We start from the raw sequence: 22,677 nt of genomic DNA on the forward strand, positions 1-22,677 counted from the left end.
GAGTCTTAACTGCTGGACCACAGGAAAGTCCCCGTCTTCTGACTTCTAATCAGAGATTACTTAATTGCATGCATGTATCTGTCTTTGTCTCTTTGTCCAATGTCCATTGTCAAAATCTAGACTTTTATTAGGAGTGAGGGCTTTTATTACCCTTTACTCTTGGGCTTCCCTTGTGGCTCAGCTAGTAAAAAAATCCGCCTGCAAGGCAGGAGACCTGAGTTTGATCCCTGGGTTGGGAAGATCCCCTGGAGAAGGGTACAGCTACCCACTCCAGTATCCTGACCTGGAGAATTCCATGGACTGTATAGTCCATGGGGTCGCAAAGAGTTGGACACGACTTTCTCTTTCACTGCTGTGTGGTGAAAGGTGAGTGGAGATCAGGGTGGGAATATTAGGCTGCACTGGTGCCCTGCAGGGGAAGTGTTGAAGAGGCAGATATTGGAGATAAGAAAAAAGACCATGAAAGAGAAAAAGGTGTGCGTTATAAAAGAACACCAGTATGCATGCTCTTCCAGTTATACAGAAGGCATATGGATGTTCACAGACAGAAATATAAAGAGTTGGGTTACCCAAATCTTAGTGGTGATTAACAGACTAGTGGATTTCAAGTTAGTTTTAGTTTCTTATATTTTTCTAGAGTTTGAGTTTTTTTTAACTGTTTATTCTTTTTGAATCAGAAAAAAATGACAAAATCAACACATACATTTCAGATCTTAAGGTGTCCCTCTGCTCATTTCCCCTCTCGGAATCCTAGATGCAGACTGGAGATGTGGCCTCCAGGAGAGAAGAGAAGAAGAAATGGAGCCCTTTACCCCACAGTTCGGGCCTGTATCCTCTTCTCTCTGGAGAACCAGGTGTTGATAACAAGCAGATATCTCAGCATCAGTATCATCCCTGAGGAAGCTGGGTTTGCAGAGGCTGTGGTTAGACACAAGGCTTAGCCTCAGCTACTTCCCCCCACATTGCTCTTTTCAACAGATTAAGAACCACCAAGAATGCACGTCACCACATAAAACCAAGTTCACTAACTTGCTGCAGTGAGGGGAACAGGCCCTGAAAAGCCATGGGCATCTCAGGAGGAAGGGCTGGGGAGAGGCTTATTATAAGATCTGGGCTCAGACTGAATGATGGGCAGGGAGGAACCAGGGAAAAAGAGGGCTATTCTGGATTGCAGGTGAACACGAAGTGGGGCCTGTTTAGTAAGTTATATCTCAACCATCTCCCAGGCAGGAGGAAAGAAGCAGGGTTGAGGATGTCATCTACAAGACAATCACTAAAAGGCAGTCACTTTGTTTATGGCATGGCCTGGGGAGAAACACTGCGTTCTGTGTTGCCATGGGGCAACACCCCCCTTGCCATGGGGCTTGCCTGAGACTTTTGGGGAGGTCTCCATGTGATGAGGGGCAAGGCAGACTTTCATGTTTCCACTCTCGGGGATCCAGGGGGTCCAGCTGTCTTTCCTGGAGAGGGGCAGTTGGAGGCTGGGGTCTGATGGAGCCTACTCTGTCCACAGGCCTGGCTCTGGGAGGGGGCTAAGGATGGAATGAATCTTTTGGACACAGGTGTTTAGCAAGCAAGTACAGATTCCTCCAAACCTCCTGAAAGATCTTCAGGATCCTTCCTTATAAGCCTGAGGAATCCTGCCTGGATTTCTCCTGATCCTGTACCTCTCTGTACCTCTGTCTTCTCACCTGTGAAGAGGGAAAATTATACCACTTTCTCTAACTAAGGGAGAAGGAAATGGCAACCCGCTCCAGTATTCTTGCCTGGAGAATCCCAGGGACAGAGGAGCCTGGTGGGCTGTCATCTATGGGGTTGCACAGAATCGGACACGACTGAAGCGACTTAGCAGCAGCAGCAGCTCTAATTAAGACCAAAATGGCATTGAGTGAAACCCACATTGTAAGCTCTAAGAACTTCTAACTTCAAAGAGAAAGATGTCCATATGTCAATGTCTTTTATTTTTGTAAAGGTTTTTTTTTTTGATGTGGACCATTTTTAAAGTCTTTATTGAGTTTGTTATAATATTACTTCCATTGTACCTTTTGGTTTTTTGGCCTCCAGTCATGTTGGAGCCCAGCTCCCTGACCAATCTTCATTGGAAGGTGAAGTCTTTAACCACTGGACTGCCAGAGAAGTCCCATGTCAACGTCTTAACATGGGGTGAAATCTTACTCTGTGGGCAGAAGCAAACAGCGGCCTCATGGCTGATGGCATCTACCTGCCTGGCATCCCTGGGCTCCTGGAGGCATCGCCAAGGCAGCTGCTTCCTGTTTCTCTTCCCTTCTCTGCTCACCCTACCTTGTCCCCTTCCAGTGGACCCCTCTGACCCTTGACTCCCCTGTGACTGCTCTCCCCTATGGCTTCTCAACCTGGACTTGGCCTTGGCCTTCTTCTTCAGGCAGGAGGGTGGAGGGCCTGCGTCCAAAGGGCTGGAAGGGAAGGTCTGAGTCTCAGTCTTCTGACTCAGGCCACCAGGCTGCCGTGTGAATGGAAAACAAGAAAGGCCAAGTCAACAGCAAAAGCAACAGCCACGCACACCAAGTTGAGACGTTCCCTTCACTTAGAGGGTGGTGGGCAGGCATGGGAAGGAGGATGCATTTTCCTACCATATTAGGATCAGATGAGTGGTGGTTGTTTGGGGCTGGGCTCTAACAAACTCTTGGAGAGCACCTCAGAACTGCAGATGAAGCCCCAGGTTGATCTCATTGGGGCACTCAAGAAGCACTGCCAAGTATTTGTAGTGTCAAGAAATTATAAAGCGTGCCGGTGGTCTGGGAGCTGGATGGGGTGCATGTGTTTGCGACGGCTTTGTGACTTGGTGACAGGCCTTTTTGATTCCCTTCACCTAGAAAAATCCGTTAGGATCTGCCAGAGAAAGAAATGAAATGTAGATGGCCCTGAATCCATTTCCTCCATTTCTTCTGCTGCTCCCTTTCCCCCTTATCTGGAGAAGGCAAGGATTTTTTTTTATGGCCCCTGGCGTGATTTGTATTTAATTATCACAGTTCAGATTTTCCTCTACCGCACTGGAAGCCTGAATCAGCTTCCACTTCATCCCTGGACTCTGGAATAGCATGGCTCCCTGTTAGCGATTATTGCTGCCATTTGGGAAGTCTGCAGCCAGCCCAGTGTAAGGCCTGATCATTTTGCTTTAATTAAGCTTCAAAGGAGAACCGGAGTCTCCATCTTATCTGCAGTTTGCTCCTTTAATTCCTTCTCCACGGTGCCTGCTGTTGGTGGGAAGTGCCGCCCCGCCTCTGAATGGTGGGGGTGGCATGGGGGGGACCCTCCTCGTCTGGCCCAGCCTTGCCTGGCGAATGAATTTCTCTGAACCTCTTCCAAGGGCCTCCTTTCGATTTTCCCCGATTTCTACAGGAAACTAATTGCTAATGATCTTGAAAAAAAAAAAAATCCCCTTGAGCGTTTCTGACTACTACCAGCTCAGAAGGAAGAAGTGTGTGTGTGTGGGGGGCGGGGGGGGGGGGTGGCTAGCAGGAAGAAAGGGGGCGCAAGGGCTGCTGCTGAGCCCACCACCAGAGAGCTTCCAGCAGGAGGCCTGTTTCCAGCTCTAGGGAAAGCATTTCACCCTCAGCAAGATACTCTCTCGCTGCCTCCCCATCCTTTTCCTTTTGTAGAATTTTCCTTGTGAAACTAACCACGGTGTGTGTGTGCGTGCGCATGTGTGTGTGTGTGTGTGGTGTGCACACCCACAGCGGCAGCTTTTTGTCCACCGGATGGAATTTTCAGTTTTTTACCTCCAGCCACCAGCTACTGCGCTCCTGAGAAGGAACATTTGTAACCCAGCATTCTTGATGTGGTCCTCGATTAATAAACAGGAACCCACCTTTCGAGGCCGACGGGGGGAAACAATTTTTTTCCTGTTCGCCGCCCCTGCGCGTCGGGTCCATGAATGGGGGCTTTGAGAACTCGCCCTTCGGCGCGGCCACATGGCAAAGTGCGGCTCACACCTCCGCCCGACCCTCCCGAGGTGCGGCCGAGCCTCCGCCCGGGGCCGCCCTGGTCCTGCGGTTCCGCGCTGGCCGCCCCGTCGGGCCGCCGCGCCAGGGCTGAGAGCGCCCAGGCTCCTCCCTGGGACGAGCGCCCGACCCACCAGGAAGAAGCCGGGGAGACCACCGGCATCCATCCTCCCCTCCCCCAGCCCGAAAATAACCGTATTTATATTTACTCGTTTGCGTGCCCTTTTGCGGCCTTCCTCCCTAGTCACGTCGCTCCGTTGGGAAAGCGTTTGTGGTGAAATGTTCCTCCCTTCTTTTTCCTTTCCTCTGCCTCCCCTCCTCTCTCATCTTGGTTTAGTGGGTCCTCACCCTCCCACATTACAGCTTGGGGTTCCTCTGGCCTCTTCCCTGTCCTGCCCCTGAGCTCTGAGCTCTGCTGGTTTTGCTGGGACTTCAGGCAAACCTGAAGTGAGAACAATGACCTCCATCAGGCCCCTGCAGACAGAGAGGGTGTGTTAAGGGCTGGGACTCCCATCTACAGATCCCGCAGTCTGAGACAGAAATGATGGAGGCTTTGTTAGTTACAATCAGGAGGATAAAGGAGCCGCAGCACTGAAACTGGAAAGGGCTTATCCTGAGCGCTTCGCGGCTGCCCAGGAGGGCTCTTCTGTCTGGGCCAAGGCACCTTCTCATCATCCTGGGCGTCTTCCAGTTGACTTCTGCTGGGAACCGGTTTTAGAGCGTCCCTAACTGGAAGCACTGACCTGGCGCCTGGCTGGGGGAAGTAGGGAGGGGGCAGAAGTGAACCCATTTTGCTCTCTCCTCCTGCCTGTGGTCCTACCCTCTTGCCCCAAATAGACCAGCTGGGAAGATGGAGGTAGGGTCACTTGCATTCATTCTTGTCAGGATTAAAGTCATACTTGCTCTGCCACAGTCTCTGAGTTCTTCCCAGGAAAGGGCTTTGCAGAGGAGAAGGGACTGTCAGGTCTAGTTAGAGCAGATGAGTGGTAAGGGGGTGGGGGCTGTCTTTTCTGGGATACAATTTGCAGACCAGGTAAGGCTAGCTCAGGGGCTCTCACCCTGTAATTCTGTGATTGGAATTGAATGAGGTGGGACCTTTGGTCTCCTGTGGCCTCATGTGTTGGCAGAAAGGGAGTCTGGATTTGATCTTCATGGGGGAGAGAGGCTGAAGAACAGGAATGGAAAGCTTTGGGGAAATGGAAGGGAGACTCGTTTTTAGTTCTCTCTCTGCTGTGAATCTGAGAGCACCACCCCCCCGCCCCCATGAGACAAGCCAGGAAGGAACCACTGTGCTCATATCCCAGATGGACACATGGAGATTCCAAGCTTCACAGCGAACACACCAAAGCACAGAGCGTGGGTGTCCCCTGAATGGTGCTTCTTCACCGCCCCAGCAGGTACTCAGGCCAGGGAGAGGAAGAAGAAGAAACAGGAGCTGGTTGGCAGATGCTTGGTGTGGTTCTTAGAAACCCTGTTCGTTGCCCAGGGCATATCATCTGCCTGATTCCCACCCGATTCCCACCCTTCTTTATAGGGACAGCATGGGGGAAAATGAGGAGGAAGTGATGTGCAGAAGCACTGTCAGCAGTGATACTGCCCCGGATGGCAGTGGCCACACAGATCCTTTGCAAGTGAGCTCTGTTTGTAAAGCTTCCATGTCGGTGACCTGTGGGAACTGGCCTGGCTTCTCCAAATGCCCTGGCCCCGTCTGTTGGCTTGGCCCTGACAGCCCTCCAACCCCCACCCACTCCAACATCACCAGCATTCCCAGGAAGCTAGCAGAGCACCCTTCTCTTCCCCCTGACTTGAAGAAAGCAACACTGGCTTATGGATGTATGTCCAGGTCATAGAGTGGTTGGCAGACATCCAAGACAAGGGCACAGGTCCCAGAGCCTGTCACACCGACACTACAGTGACCTCCGACCCCCATGGCACCAGGAGGTGAGAGCTGATTCATGAGGGGCTCCAAAGAAGTTAGACTTGGTCCAAGAAGGCAGTCAGCGGGAGGGTGAGAGTTGTAATTAAAAGAGTCGTCCCAGCCCCAGTGCTGGGTCTCAACTTTTCTGGGCTTTGGAGTGCTTTTCTTGCCCTGATGCTGGTACTGCTGGGGATAGGCAGCTGAGGGGTCTGGCTTTTCACAAGGGCCCCTGGTGGAAAGAATAGCTTTCGGTATCCCCTCACTATCCCAGGGCGAAACACACCCTGGCAAAGACCAGAAGGGAATCCCTCCTTGGCCAAAGGGCTTCTTCCTCCTGAGACAGTTAAGAGTTCTGGAAGATGAGGCATTTCTAGTCTTCTGGCCTGAGGAAGGCAAAGGTGTTGGTCTTTAATGAGTGTTGGCCTAGGCACCATCCTTGCTGGGTGCTGTACATCATTCATGAGAAGAGCTGACGTCTACTGAAGCATTGACTGAAGAGATGTCAGTTCCTTGAAATAGCCTTCCAAACAGGGGGTTTCAAGGTTAAGCAAATTTGGAAGACCGCAAATTCTGCATCCCTCTCATGGTGATTACGAAGGTGCCAAGAAGTCTTGTTGTACTTTGTTCAGCTCTGAATGTTTTAGTATTTCTCCACTGAAGTTTCATGGTACTTCATTTAACAGCCTCTGGGAAATGCGAAGTAAAACACAATGAAAGAGAGTAAAATATAGATAAGGAAGACACAAGTAAATAAGTTTCTTCCCAAAGCATATGGGATTGGAAGAGGAGATTTCACATATGACGTTTTTCTGATTTGGTTTTTATTTCTTCAGGGATGAATGAAACACTGTTGACAGGGGGTGAGGGGTGGGGGTGCTCTATGACCGTAGACAACATGGCCCCTACTCTTGTCCTTTTTTTGTCCTTAAGTGTTTTGTCTTGTTTTTTTTTGATGTGGACCATTTTTAAAGTCTTTATTGAATTTGTTACAATATTGCTTCTGTTGTCTATGTTCTGGTTTTTTGGCCATGAGGCATGTGGGATCTTAGCTTCCCGACCAGGGATTGAACCCACACCCCTCCTGCGTTGGAAAGTGAAGTCTTGACCATCAGACCACCAGGGAAGTCCCAACCTACTCTTCTCTTGTTGAGGAGGCAACACACACACACACACACACAGACACACACGTACACACCCACACACGCATACACATATGCACACACACACATACACACACACACATACACATACACACACACACACGCACACACACACACATACACACACCCTAGGGTAACTCACTCTCCGGGAGAGGAGTATGGACTCTGGGAGGGGAGAATTTGAGGCAGGTGTGGGAGAGAAAGGCAGGAGGGGATGCCAGAGGGGGCCCAGGGGCAGGAGGACAGTGCCTTGAGGTGTCCTGTCCCCAAGCTCAGGCAGTGTGGGGAGGCAGCCCGTCTGGGGTCCTGAGGGCCCACGGAGGGTCAGCCGTGCCATCTCTGGAGACGCCCCCTCCCCTGGCATGAGGCTGTGAGCTGCCATCATTTGTCCAGTGAGCCTCACGCTGAAGGCAGAGTTCAGAGGAAACGTGACTCTGGCTGCTTTCTGTCACTTTGGGACTGTCTTGTGCCTCCGAGGCCTCAGGACGGACAGGGGGTGTGGACAGAAGTCATGTCGGTGGCCCCGAGCGGGGACATTTGTGTGTGTCCAGAGGAGGAGGTGACACATGTGGGCATGCCCAGAGGCCAGGCCAGGGCCGGGGGCGTTCTTGGCCGCTGTCTCACGGCTGCCCCAGCAGCTGCCTGGGTGTTTTCCCACATTCCACATGGGACACTGATGTCAGAAAGCCCCGAGCGGGGAAGCGCCTCCTTGGGGACAGCAGGGCCCTGCTCTGCCCCTGCCCAGTGGCCCAGAGCCCGGAGGAGGCTCCAGGCTCACATCAGAGAGTGCCTGTCCTGGAGGCAGAAGCAAATTTACCAACCTGGGTTCAAAGTCAAGTTTGATTTAAGTTATCAAAACGTATGACATGTTCAAAACAAGGGGTGCGGTGGGGAGCACAGGCTGAGGAGAGGCAGGGATCAGAGATGAAGAGGAAATAGCCAGTTGAGAGGGGACCTGGGTCCAACCAGCTGGCTCCTCATCTGATAATCCACATGAGGAGGGAGAAGGTTTTGGCTGTTTGAAGAAGAAAAAAAAAGCAGGAGTAGAATTATGAATAGAATTTATTAAAAGATAAAGAAGAGCGGGCCAAGAAATGACTTAGAGGATTTCTGAAGCCCTCTTAGCTCACAGCCCTTGTTCTAAGTCATGTAAGACACAGGGATGGAGGGGGTGGGGAAGAGGAAAGAGAAAGTGTTAGTTGCTCAGTCATCTCCGACTCTTTGAGACCCCATGACTATAGTCCACTGGGCTCCACTGTCCATGGAGTTTTCCAGGCAAGAATACTGGAGTGGGTTGCCATTTCCTTCTCCAAGGGATCTGCCTGACCCAGGGATTGAACCCCGGTCTCCTGCATTGCAGGCAGACTCTTTACCTGCAAGGGGAAGAGGAGACCAGGACAGAACTCATGACCAGGAGCAGGATCCCACTCTGGAACTGTGTTTTCTTCTCTCCTGTAAATTCTTTAATCCCAGGACCTTAAAACACTGGACATATTTGCAACAATTCAGCCTCATTGCCTGCCCTTGGGAGGTGCTCATTTTGTATATGGGGGAACCACAGTGTGGCCCAGGATGCCGGGGGATGAGTTTGAAAGAAAATGTTTCCAGGGCCTGCCAGTAAGAGAGACCAGCTCAGGCTCAGAGAAATCCTGACTCCCGCCAGTGCCCACCCCAGGGTTGCATCTCAGCAAGAAAACTGCAAAACAGATGGTAGATGGCCAAGAAAAGGAAAGCTTCTATTAGTTTAAAATATATGTGTGTGTGTGTGTGTGTGTGTGTATATATATATATATATAGTTATAATAAAAATAATTTAAAATAAATCTACATATTACGTTTAGAATGGATAAATAACAAGGTCCTACTGTATAGCACAGGGAACTATATTCAATATCCTGTGATAAACCATCATGGAAAAGAATATTAAAAAAAAGAATATAAAATAAATCTATAAAATAAAATCTACAATCTATAATAACATTTTTTAAAATTTAGAAATCATAGTTCACTAAGATTCAATTCCTTCTTACCCAACAGCCTCATTTAATTCTCTTGTTTTGCCTTCACAAGTCAGTGAAAGGGCAGCAATTCAGAAAAACAGTTTTTTCCCAGAATAAGAAGAAAACTGAAGAGTTGTCTCTGTGGATGGTGGTGAGAAGATGGGAAGAGAAGGGAAAGGATTTAGGGGAAGGAGAAGAAAGGGAGATGGGGTGAGGGGAAGAGGAAAATTACCTTCTTCACCTTGGTTGAAAGAGCCCCAGAAAATATTCATCTTATGTTTGCCTCAGAATGGCAGAAGGTGTAGGAGCTCTGAGAACTTTGCTTCAGACTGGAATTTTCCTTCCCAAGTTCGACGTTTTACAACTGAGAATGCTCTGGTCCTCCCGGCTGGGGGGAGGTCTAAGGTGGGGAAGGGACTACATAGGTGAGGTGGAGGTGACTTCAGGGCACGAGGTGCTTAATTTTCCTCAGTGTCTAGGTGACTCCCTTAGTGTCTGCCCTTCGTTTTCTGCACTTGAAAGGGCAGCATAAAAACATTGGCCTTGCAGCTCACTCAGTTCAGCCACTCAGTCGTGTCTGAGTGTCTGCAATCCCATGGACTACAGCACGCCAGGCTTCCCTGTCCATCGCTAACTCCCAGAGTTTGCTCAAACTCATGTCCATCAAGTCGGTGATGCCATCCAACCATCTCATCCTCTGTCATCCCCTTCTCCTCCTGCCCTCAGTCTTTCCTAGCATCAGTGTCTTTTCCAATGAGTCGGCTCTTCACATCAGGTGGCCAAAGTATTGGAGTTTCAGCTTCAGCATCAGTCCTTCCAATGAATACTCAGGACTGATTTCCTTTAGGATGGACTGGTTCAATCTCCTTGCAGTCCAAGGGACTCTCAACTCACTAGGATGTTTGGAAATTCTCTGCTCTATTTATAAAGGCTCCATCTTCTGTGGCTCCATGGCAGGGTGTTAACACACTATAACGACGCCGATTCCTTGTTGTTTGCATAATGTATGACAGTTTGCAAAATGCTTCTACACCCCTTCCCAGGAACCCCGAGTGAGGCCAGGCTCCACATACAGTTTAGCAGTCACGTTTAAACATTCCGTGTGTATTGATTATTTAAAGCATAGTTGATTTACATTATTACATGAGTTTCAAGTGTACAGCATAGTCATTCAATGTCTATTTAGAACTTCACTTATTTATTATTTATGTATCTTTGACTGCGATTCATCTTCGTTGCTGTGCATGGACTTTCTCTAGTCCCTGCTGTTGAGCTACTCCCTAGCTGTGGTGCGCAGGACTCTCATTGAGGCAGCTTCTCTTGCTGAAGAACACAGGGCTTTGGAGGGCAGGCTCAGTGGTCGTGGTGCATGGGCTTCGTTGCCCAGGGGCATGTGAAATCTTCTGGACAAGGGATTGAACCTATGTCCCCGGCATTGGCAGGCAGATTCTTTACCGCTGGGTCACCAGGGAAGTCCTAGTCACTCACTATTTTTATAGATTACACTCCATTAAAACTTGTTATAAGATAATAGCTGCAATTCCTTGTGACAGACAATATATGCTTACTGTTTATTTTTTTCGTACATATTAGTTTGCATCTCTTGATCCCAAACCCCTGTTTTGTCCCTTTCCCTTCTCTCTCCCTTTGGATAAGCACTAATTTGTTCTTTGTATCTGTGAGTCTGTTTTGCATATATACTCATCTGTATGACAGCTTAGATCCCACATATAAGTGCTATCACAGGGCATTTGTCTTTCTCTGGCTGATTCATTTCATTCAGCTGATCCTCTCCAACTCCCTCCATGTGGCTGCAGATGGCAAAATTTCATTCTTTTTAGTGGCTGAGCAGTATTCCCTTCATTTTAATTTCCAGGATCTTGTGAAAGATGTCATTGATCCAAGAGTTCCCCCCTCCCCACCCCCAGACTCTGGAGGGAATTATAAACCATCACTAGCAGAGACTGGTTGTGGCTGGTCTTCACTGGCAAGCGATCTCTAGTCCTGGCAGTCATAAGTCACACACGAAATGGTAATTAATCTGCTCTGTTTGGCTATCTCAGATTGCTTGTTAACATCAGTAAAATTGAACCCATAAATCTACCTGCCTACCTAGTCTGGCTCACCTGGACCTTGCAGGGGCTGTTCTAGGATCTTGTCAGGAACATTGTAAATCTAAGAAATCTCTCTCCTCCACGCCTCTTCTCATCCCCACCCCTCCTCCCGCCATTCCCCCCGCCAAACCCTCAAACATCAAGACCAACAGACATCATACAAGAGAGCTTAATTCTGCAAAGGAAGGCAACCGCATCAACACTGATCTTTCTGTCCATCTCGAGAATATGATATCCTGATGAAACTGAGTTTCTTATCTCCTCTAATTTGGCGACAATGGGGAAGGAAAGTGGGGGGCGGGCCAGGGGAGGCTTACGGGCTGTCGTCCTCAGTTACTCAGCCAAGAGGTGCTTTTCAGGGTGCTCCAGAAGGGAAGGGGGCCCCTGCAAGTCACACCATGTGTCACAGTGCTTCACATTGACTCACGGCCAGATCTTGAAAAAAATTCACAGAAGTCAGGAAATTCCCAGCGAATGGTCTCATCTCACCCTCTGCTGACCCTGCAGTGAGCGTAGGTAGGGTCAGGCTGGAGGGCGTTTTTTTTAAAAAGGGGAAAAAAATCAAAGCACTCCTGTTGATTCTGCATGCCCAGGGGCAGGGCAGGGTCCTAACTGGCCTGGCTGAAGACAGAGCATCAGCCTCCAGCCCCAGTGCCCTGGGGCAGCCGGCGCTGGTCTGTTTCTTCATTCGCGACCTTTTATTTTTGCAGAAGATTCCCTTCTCTGCTCTCCTCTCCCTCCGCCCATCCTTGGCTTTATTTCCCCTTCGGGAACAGCATCTTTCTTTCTGGGCAGAGCAAGATGCCCAAGATCCACCCTCCCCCCCAACCCCCTCCAATGGACAGGGCCAAGTTTAGAGTTGGGGCTGCTCATTTGAGCTTTGTGTGTAATTGAACCTGGCACAAAGGGTTATCATTAGGAGGGATGGCATGGGATGAAGAAAAGGGAAAACTCAGACCCAAATTAGAAAAGCTTTCCCAAGGAGACACACAGCGGCATGGCTTGGGGGGGGTCCAATCTCTGAGGAGTTCTCCAAGGACTAGGTATTAAACATGCTGCGGGAACTCATATGGCCAGTTTCTTGGCATTATTTGGGTCTGTGTTCGAGGGGTGGGCAACAGACACCAGAGGCATCAGATGTTAAGACTGAGGCTCTGCTCCCAAGGCTGCTTGGAATCCTGAGCAAAACGGGGTAATTTGTGTAATAGATGTTTACCGAGCGTGTCCAGAGCTGGGCACCGCCATTTTGGTCCAGAGGACAATGAAGGTCCCGGAGGGTGCTGAGCCTTTTCTTCTGCTCGGCTACTGACCCAGGGATACCCCTGTCCAGAACCTTGCTGCTTCAGGCCTGGGGAAATGGGACCCTCCCTCCCCCACCCGCCCTGTGGGTGGGATGCTCCACGCTTCCTCACTCCCTGTGGGTCCACAGTTTGCCGAGGGGGCATCGTAACAAGGCAAGGAGGTTTCCTCCCTGAAGTGCTGTCTCTGCTGAGCGGGTGAGTGGACGCGTGTGGCCACCTGCCCGACCTCAGGGGTCCCGGAGCCCAGCCCGTGGCCCAGAGCCCAGCCACGTGAAGGGGTCCCGGAGCCCGGCCATGTGAAGAGGGCCCTTGCTAGGGGCACAGCGCCGCACCCGCCCAGCTGTCCCTCCGCCTGTTGACTCTCATCAAGGAGCTGGCAGCACAGGGCCCCAGTGATCCCCAGCCCCCCCGCCAGACCGTCTCTCCTCCCTGCATTCCTGGTGGCGTCCCAGCTCCGGGTGACCCCGGGTTCTAATATTCTTGGGTTGGTTCAGACTACCCAGCTGGCCGTGCTCCGGGCTGCGGGCCTTGTTAAAGCCAAAATGCCGTCTTTTACAGCCTGGCTCTTTCCATCAAATTCATCAAGCAGCCCGCTTTTTCTTTTCTTTTTTAACAAGCGAGATGGCCCCTTTGGTGAGCTCCCTTGTTGCTGGGGAGAGAAGGGGAGCCGCCAGGGAGCCTGAGCTGCAGCAGGGTCTGGTCTGGGCCCGTGTTATTGTTATTTTTTAAAATGATAGTTTACAGAAAAATAAAGTTCAAAGGTGAGTGCCCTTCCAGGAGGAAGGATTAAGCGGGTGGATTTGGAAATTGTTCAACCCTGGAGGCATTGCTAGGGAACATAATCTATTTTGAATTTTTCTTTGGGAGCCAAAGTTGGTTATGGTGTGGGAATAGCTTTTGCCTTCTGTCTCTCCCTTCCTCTATACTACAAACACGGGCATGCCAAGGAATATACAGGTTGTACAAACAGCTCTTCCCCAAAATCACATAAAGACATTATATATAGTCACATGTCTCCTTCCAAATGGGTGTGCTCGTAAAGACACATAGAGATATCCCTCACACCCTATATGTAAAGAACAGCCAATTTAGAAGTTGGCAGAGGAGTCCTGTCTGAGTGAGTAGAAAAGCCTGGCTCAAGGCTTAACAAACAATCCCATAAAACCCAGGCCTGCTTTTATTGAATGGCGATGCATGAAAGATCCAGGGTGGCCAGCTTGAACCATACAGGAGCCAGCTTTCATAGTATTGTCCATAAAGGGTGGCAGGAAGGTCTCTTTTTGTGGAAATTTAATCCATTCCTAGAAAAAAAAATTTTTTTTTTTTTTTTTTTGCTTCAAACACTGGTTGGCTGGGCTTCATGCTTGTGTCTCTTTCTTCTCTAATATCATTTTAGCTCCTTGAGTGGCCTAGAGGTTCCTTTTACATTTGATCTTCCTACCTCCCACCTCACCCCCTCTGTTCAGCCTCCACAAGGCTGGCTGCCAGAGTAATCTTTTAAAAATGCAAATCAAATCAATCACTCTCCTACTTAAAATCCTTCAGTGGCTTCCCTTTGCTCAAATTCAAATTCCTTAGCCCTCAGACAAGCCCCTCCTTCCTTGTTACCTTGTAAAGTCATTTCCTGCAAATCTCCCAACCCTGGGCACCCTATGCTTCTGCTACTTTAAATTGTCTTTCAGGCCACAATCCCCAAGCCTCGTCTTAATTTGACTCCCTCCACGTGGAATGACTCCCCGGCTATGAGTGGGACAGTGAGAGCATCTTGTGGACAGAAGATGCATGCGTGCATGCTAACTCACTTTAGTTGTGTCCAACTCTTTGCGACCCTACGGACCATAGCCCGCCAGGATCCTCTGTCCACGGGATTCTTTTAATGCTGAATACTGGCAAGAATACTGGAGTGGGTTGTCATGCCCTCCTCCAAGTGTGGGGGGATGGGGATAGTCCTTTCAACTGGGGGGTCCAGAGAAGATCTCTGGAGAAGGTGACTTTAAGTGAAGACTGGAGGTGGTAATGGAATGAGCCATGTGGATGTTTGAAGGGGGAGCGTGCCAGGCAGGACAGCAAGTGCAAAGGCCCTGAGGTTGGAACGTGTCTGAGACCTTCCAGGAATTGTTGCAGCAGAGTGAACAAGGAAGGAGTGGGGTGGCTAGTAGCCTGGCTGAGAACCTTGAGGCTCTTGAACTGAAACAATTCTCACCTTTTTTTGGTGGCCAGTGGTACTAGTGAGAAATGGGGGCCCCGAGGAGCCAGCAGCTTGGCTGTGAAGTGCTTGGAGGGGTTGATATAACTTTGTTTATAAAAGCACAATGAGTCTAAAAGTGGATCTAAATGTGCTAGACTCCAGACTTTACTTTCCTAGAACCTATGTCAATGGTCTCAGCAAAGCTGTTTTAGAACTTTTCACCATGGTGATTGAAAATGGAGTGGTCTGTGATGCACCAATGTTTATGTCCAGGTCTGTGGAAAGGGTCTTCATCCTTAGGGGATTTTGGGGGTATTGAACCTACATCTGATCTGTAATGTTCTCAACAATAATTTATCAGTCTTTCTCATTACGCTTTTAAAAACAGTCCCAGAAAGGTCATCCATCCAACAAGCATGTGGATAAAATTGTGAATTAGGGTGTCATCCCCTGCTTTTCTTTTTTTTTATTAGTTGTAAAATATATAGAGAGTACATTTACCATGGTACCCATTTTAAAGTGCACAGTTCCATGGCATTAAGTACCTTCCCACTGTTAGATAACCGTCATCATTATGCATCTCTGGAACATTCTCATCCTCCCAAGCTGAAAGTTCGCACCCATTAAATACTAACTGCCCACTCCCCTCTCCTCTCACCCTGGGACAACACCCTCCTCCTCTCTGCCTCTATGAATTTGACTATCCCAGGAACCTCAGCCAACAGAAATCATCTAATATTTTCTGTATCAGCTTTTGTTAATGGCTTATTTCACTCAGCATAATGTCTCAAGGTTTACCCACGAGCGTGTATCAAAATTTCCTTCTTTTTTAAGATTGAGTAAAATGGTCCATTATGCTGCCTAGGTGGCTTATTGGTTAAGAATCTGCCTGCAATGCAGGAGATGTGGGTTTGATCCCTGGGTCAGCCAGATCCCCTGGAGAAGGAAACGGCAACCCACTTCAGTATTCTTGCCTAGGGAATCCCATGGATGGCGGACTACAGTCCATGGGGTTGCAGAGTCAGATACGACTTAGTGACTAAGAGTGAGCATGAGCACTCCATTACGCAGAGATCACGTTTGGCTTACCCATCCATCCATGGACACGCGGGGTGCTTCTGCATTTTGGCCGTTGTGAATAATGCTGTCGTGAACGTGGGCAGACAGACACCTCTGTCGCTTCTTTTCTCCCTCTCTTTAAAGGTAGTCTTTGGCCAGGAGCACCTTTTGGCTGGTCGAATCAGTCTCTGTCTGCCCTTCTGCCTTCCCAACTACTTTTTTACTAAGTCGACTGATGATGAACACCTCTTCTCATTAGCCTAGCCTTCTGCCATTAGGAAATTGGAGGCTGGATAATTCACACGGAAGTAAAGGGTGATGACTTCTCCCGTGTCACCCTTGGGAAGTCACTCGTGTTGCTGGAAACAGAAACCACAGATCTCCCCTGGGCTGGGCCTCCTGATCCTCAGAAGGTGGCCCCTCAGGGGCCCAGCACCCCAGTGGGTAGGCAGTGTTCTCCTGGGAGAGTTTGCGAGTACATCCTGGTCAGGGCTACTGGGCATCTCTTCAAAGGTCCTGGCCCACTGGCAGTAGCAGAGATTGGATGAAGCTATGACATGGCTTCAGAGGCCTCTAGGCCAGCCTGTTCTGCTCAGCAGCTCTAGACTATACTGCTGTGCTCCAAAAGCTGGCCTAAACAGTATTTCCAAATGAACACAAAATATGCAAATTAAAAAAAGAAATCTACATAAAGAAATTTCACATACTTTCAAAGTGGAGAAGGCCCTGATATGAGTGAGAATGGAATCGACACGAATGGTGTGGGAGTCAGACAGATACAGATCAAGTCTTGGCAGCTGTGGGCTTGGTAAAACTACTCAAATTCTGTGAACGTCAGTTTCTCCGTTTGCAAATGGCAAGAGGGTCACTGTCAGGGTTCAATAGGAAATTGTGTAAGAATTGCTTTTGTTGACTAACCCTAGTTGTGTATTAGTGTTATATTATAGAAGGGGTCCTTTTGAGGGGTTCTCTGGTGGTCCAGTGGTTAAGACTTTGCCTTCCAAGGCAGGAGGTGCTGGTTCCATCCCTGGTTGGGGTGCTAAGATCCCAACAGAAGCGAAATTGTAACAAATTGAATAAAGACTATAAAAACGGAGTCAGCAGGCATAGAGAACAGACTTGTGGACACAGTGTGAGGGGGAGAGGGAGGGATGAATGAAACAGGAACGTTGAAACATACATATTACCATATGCAAAACAGATAGCCAGTGGGATTTGCTGTATGGTGCAGGGAGCTCAAACCTGTGTTCTCTGACGACCTAGAGGGGTGGGATAGGGTGGGGGTGGGAGAGAGGGTCAAGAGGAGGGGACACATGTGTACCTATGGCTGATTCATGATGACGTATGGCAGAAATGAGCATGGTATTGTAAAGCAATTACCTTCCAATTAAAAGTAAATAAAAATAAATAATAAATAAAAGTTAATAAGTCTTCCCTGGTGGCTCAGATGGTAAAGAATCTGCCTGCAATGCAGGAGACCTAGGTTTGATCCCTGGGTTGGGAAGATCCCCTGGAGAAGGGAATGGCAAACCTCTCCAGTATTCTGGCCTGGAGAATTCCATGGACAGAGGAGCCTGGCGGCCTAAAGTCAGTGGGATCACAAAGAGTCGGACACAACTCAGTGACTAACACACTTTTAAAATCTAGGATGGCTGAGCACCATCCCCACAGATCAGGACTGAATTGGCTGAGGCATCGATAGTGTTTACGAAGTTCCCCGAGTGATTTTAATAAGCAGTCAAGGTGGCAAATCATCAGCCCAGACGGTGGCCAACCTTGCACAGATGGAGGCTCTCCTCGGCCCTCGTCTCATCCTCGCAAACCCCATAAAGCACGTGGCCTCCTCCACACATGATGACCGTGAGCAGGGTACTGAATGTAGTAGAGCCTCAGTTTCCTCCACAGTAAAATGAGATAAAGAGCAGAATCCAACTCATAATGTTCCACGGAGACTAGAAGAGAGAACTGAGCACATGGCTTGAAGAGAGCGAGCACTCTGTCAATGCCAGCTCTCACTGGGAGCTCGGTCAGTGTCAAGTCAGCAATCCCACGGTCTTCTCACCCCCTCCAGAAACACCAACCCTGCTCTCCCCTGCCCGGCTGCCCCGCTCCAGCTCTCCTGCTGAGCCACGTTCCTGGGAGATGCCTGGTGAGAACTTGAGATCACACTGAGTCAGAGGTATTTGTAGGCGTGACTCACCAGGTCTTAAAACCAGAAGATTGCCCTGTGGGCCTCATGACGTTTCTGGAAAATAAAAGGAGTGAATATTATTGGGTTGAGTTCATCAGACACTCACCCTCCCTTTTGTGTGCTGGGGTTTCTGAAAGCAGCAGGCGGCGGCCCAGCCAAGTCTGAACCATCAAAGGCCAGGGCCCGGCTGCAGTGCTGAGAGATGTTGCTTCTCCTCCAGACAGGTTTCATCCTCTTCCCACAGACTTCTGCTTCTCTGGTTCCCCGCCCAAGGCTACCCTGTTTCTCCTCCCTCTAGGCTCCTGAGAAAATGTTCCCACGGGCTGCCTCTACTGAGGTGTGTCAGAGCTGAGCTATGCTGCAGGGCTGGGTATGGATTGGGAAGGGGCCACCCAGATAAGAAAGGGAAAGTTGCCTTCAAGAGTCAGAATTCGGGGACCTAGCCCTGAGGCACCAGCCAGGAGGGCACCCATTTCCCTGATGCCCTTTTCACCACCTCCTGCATCCCTGGCGATAGTAAATCCTAAGGTTTCTGGGTCTCAGCTGCCTCTTGAATCTGTCTACTTCTCTGCATATCTAGCAAAAACCACTGTCATTTTCTAATTTCTCACCTGCAACTGCAACCTCCTGACTTGTGTCCCCAACTTCTATTCTGTCTACTTCTTGCCCAACATAGCCGGGTGGACTTTTCAAAATACAAAACTGATCATCTCTCTTTCTTTCTCTCTGTCTCACATACATACACATTTAACACTTTCCCAAGGTTTTCCATTCCTCATAAGATAACGACAAAACCCCTCAACAAGTTCGACAAGGCCATGTTTATCAGGATTTGGTCTGGCTGTCAGTGACAGAAAACCCAATTTAACAGAATTTGAATAGATGAGATTTTACTTTCTCATAAAAAAAAGCTACAGTTGAACTAACCTGGATTTACATAGCAGTTCCTCTAAATTATCTAGGATTCAGTCTTCTGCTCTTTCATCCTTAGCATGTGCTCCCTACCTCATGGTCCAAGGGGCTGCTTGAGCACCAGCCATTGCAACCAAAACCTAGGCACAGGAACAAAGAATTGTACATAGCACTTCTACTGACATTTTTTTCTGCCCAGTGACATGGCTAGAGTTAGTTGGAAGAGAGGCTAGAAAATACAATTTTTATTCTAAATGGCCATGACCAGCTGAAAAGAAGGAAGAAGAGAATGGATATTGAACAACACTGGCAGTGCTTATCATATACTATGTCTCCTGACCCCTACTGTCCTTCTGAGCTTCATCTATCCCACTTCACACTTCCTTCCCCTGGCTCTAAACACTCCCAGCACACTGGCTTTCCCTGGGAGTCCCACGTACACTCCCTTCTGCCTCAGGCCCTTGATCATTCATCAACATTTACCCCTCTTCCTACTTAACTACTCATCCTTCAGAACCCCATTCCAACAGCATTTCCTCAGGGAATCCTCCTCAATTGGGTCAAACTCTGTCTCTTATTTCAGATGCTTATAGCACATAGATTGTATAACAGTTGCAATTATATGTTTGTTTATGCAATTATTCGATTATTTTCTGCCCTCACAATGATGTCAGGGTTTAGATCTGGCTTTGTACACCATGGAGCATTCTGCTCAGAATATTGTAGGTGCTTACTAAATATCTGTTGAATGGCATATTTATTGAATAAATATAGCTATTATCTTACATAAAAAAAAGAGGCTAGGACTCATGCACCAAAAAATTTTCCTGGGAAAATGGTGGAAAATGGCCAGAAGGGCCAGGGATACAGTAGAGCCAGGGGAGAATTCTAAATGATGCATTTGAATCGAGTAAGATTTGGGGTTGGGGCTTCCCTGGTGGCTCAGATGGTAAAGAATCTGCCTGCAATGCAGGAGACTGGGGTTTGATCCCTGGGTTGGGAAGGTCCCCTGGAGAAGGGAATGGCTACCCAGGCCATTCCCAGTATTCCCAGTATTCTTGCCTGGAGAATTCCATGGACAGAGAAGCCTGGCGGGTCCATGGGGTTGCAAAGGGTAGTATGTGACTGAGCGACTTTTACTTTTCCAAGCTTTGGAGTGTGTGGTGGAGGAAACACTGGCCTGGAACTCAGGAGCCCTGGTTTCTGGTCTCAGCTCAGGCACCAATGGCTGGGCCACTGCCTGGGGCCAGTGAGAATTGATCAGATGCTAAATATGGTTTGAAGGCAGAGCCTACAATCACTACCAGCAGATTGGGTGTGGGGAGTCGGGGAAAGAGATGGATGGTCCTGGGTGTTTGGCCAAACTAAGGGAAGGTCACTTACTGAGAAGGGGAAGGCAGCAAGAGAAACGTTCTGTAGGGGACGATCAGAAGGGTTTATCTGCAAATGAATCATGGGTTCCAGTGGCCAGCTGAACAGTTTACCTCATCTGTAGGCTTCCCCCAGGGAAAGCCTATGCCCTAGGCTGGTGGGTCTAAGTGGTTGAGACAGGGGATGCCAAGTGGGTGTAAAAAAGATAGAAAAGGTCCCCTTTCAAGGTACATAGTTACCAGCCAAGAAATGATTCAGTCTGACTCAGCATAAGATTGAACAGAAAGTACTCAGAAGACCTTGACTTACAGGCTTAGGAGGAAGCAGTCCCTTTCTGCTAAAGGGCAGTGACGAGAGAAGGCATGTCCATGCATGGTCATTGCAGAAATCTTTGAAGTTTTAGCTGAAACAATGGTGAGGGGCTTTCTTCCTTAAGCAAACTTCATGGTTCCCTCCCTAAGCCAGTGCTCACTGGTTCAAAGTTTTGCCAGAAAACTATCAAACTAACAGCAGGAGACAGTTGCTCTTCCTTCCTCAGTGATCAATGCAAAGAAACAGAGGAAAACAATAGAATGGGAAAGACTCTCTTTAAGAGATCGTGTCAAGAAAATGAGAGATACCAAAGGAACATTTCATGCAAAGATGGACACAATAAAGGACAGAAATGGTATGGGCCTAACAGAAGCAGAAGATATTAAGAAGAGGTGGCAAGAATACACTGAAGAACTATACAAAAAAGATCTTCATGACCCAGACAACCACGATGGTGTGATCACTCACCTAGAGCCAGACATCCTGGAATGTGAAGTCAAGTGGGCCTTAGGAAGCATCACTATGCACAAAGCTAGTGGAGGTGATGGAATTCCAGTTGACCTATGTCAAATCCTGAAAGATGATGCTGTGAAAGTGCTGCACTCAATATGCCAGCATACTTGGAACACTCAGTAGTGGCCACAGGATTGGAAAAGATCAGTTTTCATTCCAATCCCAAAGAAAGGCAATGCCAAAGAATGCTCAAACTACCACACAGTTGCCCTCATCTCACACACTAGCAAAATAATGCTCAAAATTCTCCAAGCGAGGCTTCAACAGTACTTGAACCATAAACTTCCAGATGTTCAAGCTGGATTTAGAAAAGGCAGAGGAACCAGGTATCAAATTGCCAACATCCACTGGATCATCGAAAAGCAAGAGAGTTCCAGAAAAACATATATTTCTGCTTTGTTGACTACGCCAAAGCCTTTGACTATGTGGATCACAACAAACTATGGAAAATTCTTAAAGAGATGGGAATACCAGACCACCTGACCTGCCTCCTGAGAAATCTGTATGCAGGTCAGGAAGCAACAGTTAGAACTGGACATGGAACAACAGACTGATTCCAAGTCGGGAAAGGAGTATGTCAAAGCTGTATATTGTCACCCTGCTTATTTAACTTATATGCAGAGTACATCATGCGAAATGCTGGGCTAGGTGAAGCACAAGATTCAAGATTGCTGGGAGAAAATCAGTAACCTCAGATACGCAGATGACATCAACCTTATGGCAGAAAGCAAAGAAATAAAGAGCCTCTTGATGAAAGTGAAAGAGGAGAGTGAAAAAATTGGCTTAAAACTCAACATTCAAAAAACAAAGATCATGGCATCTGGTCCCATCACTTCATGGCAAATAGATGGGGAAACAATGGAGACAGTGAGAGACTTTATATTTTTTTGGCACCAAAATCACTGCAGATGGTGATTGCAGCCATGAGATTAAAAGATGCTTGCTCCTTAAAAGAAAAGCTATGACTGACCTAGACAGCATATTAAAAAGCAGAGACATTACTTTGCCAACAAAGGTCCGTCTAGTCAAAGTTATGGTTTTTCCAGTAGTCATGTATGAAATGTGAGAGTTGGACTATAAAGAAAGCCGAGTGCTGAAGAATTGATGCTTTTGAAGACTCTTGAGAGTCTGCAAGGAGATCAAACCAGTCAATCCTGAAGGAAATAAGTCTTGAAAATTCATTGGAAGGACTGATGCTAAAGCTGAAGCTCCAATACTTTGGCCACCTGATGTGAAGGGCTGACTCATTGGAAAAGACCCTGATGCTGGGAAAGATTGAAGGAAGGAGGAGAAGGGGATGGTTGGATGGTATCACTGACTCAACGGACATGAGTTTGAGCAAGCTCCACGAGCTGGCAATGGACAGGAAACCCTGGCGTGCTGCAGTCCATGGGGTTGCAAAGAGTGAGACATGACTGAGCGACTGAACTGAACAACAGGAGGGGCCACCTCTCTTATTCCCCTGATAGCCAGATCAGATATCTGGCTATCAGATAGCCCCTGAATGCCAGGTCATCAGCATTATTACTATCTTCATGATCATATAAGGCTTCTAGGTTTCTCCTGTACCCCTGATGACTCTAATTTCTATGATTGTGAGCCCTAAGCTTTATTGCCAACTTTGTATATTTGGTCTACACCTTTGCTGTGCAAGGTGG

General features: G+C 48.4%; 1 protein-coding gene across 5 annotated transcripts in view; it reads left to right on the plus strand.

Annotated features, from left to right (window-relative positions):
- The window catches only part of LOC122697145 (vegetative cell wall protein gp1-like), a 44,976-nt gene that overhangs the window by 19,174 nt on the left and 3,125 nt on the right, over positions 1-22,677 (plus strand). Inside the window, exon 2 of one of the 5 annotated variants that reach the window (XM_043907636.1) lies at positions 755-854. The exons of 3 other annotated variants lie outside the window; for them this stretch is intronic. In XM_043907636.1, coding sequence (XP_043763571.1) covers positions 755-854 — 100 coding nt within the window. Of the gene's footprint in view, positions 1-754; positions 855-11,104; positions 12,669-22,677 lie in introns of those variants that run through there. One more of the 5 variants, XR_006341999.1, reaches the window with a different exon arrangement.

Source organism: Cervus elaphus, chromosome 7 (assembly GCF_910594005.1).
Source record: "Cervus elaphus chromosome 7, mCerEla1.1, whole genome shotgun sequence".
NCBI lineage: Eukaryota > Metazoa > Chordata > Mammalia > Artiodactyla > Cervidae > Cervus > Cervus elaphus.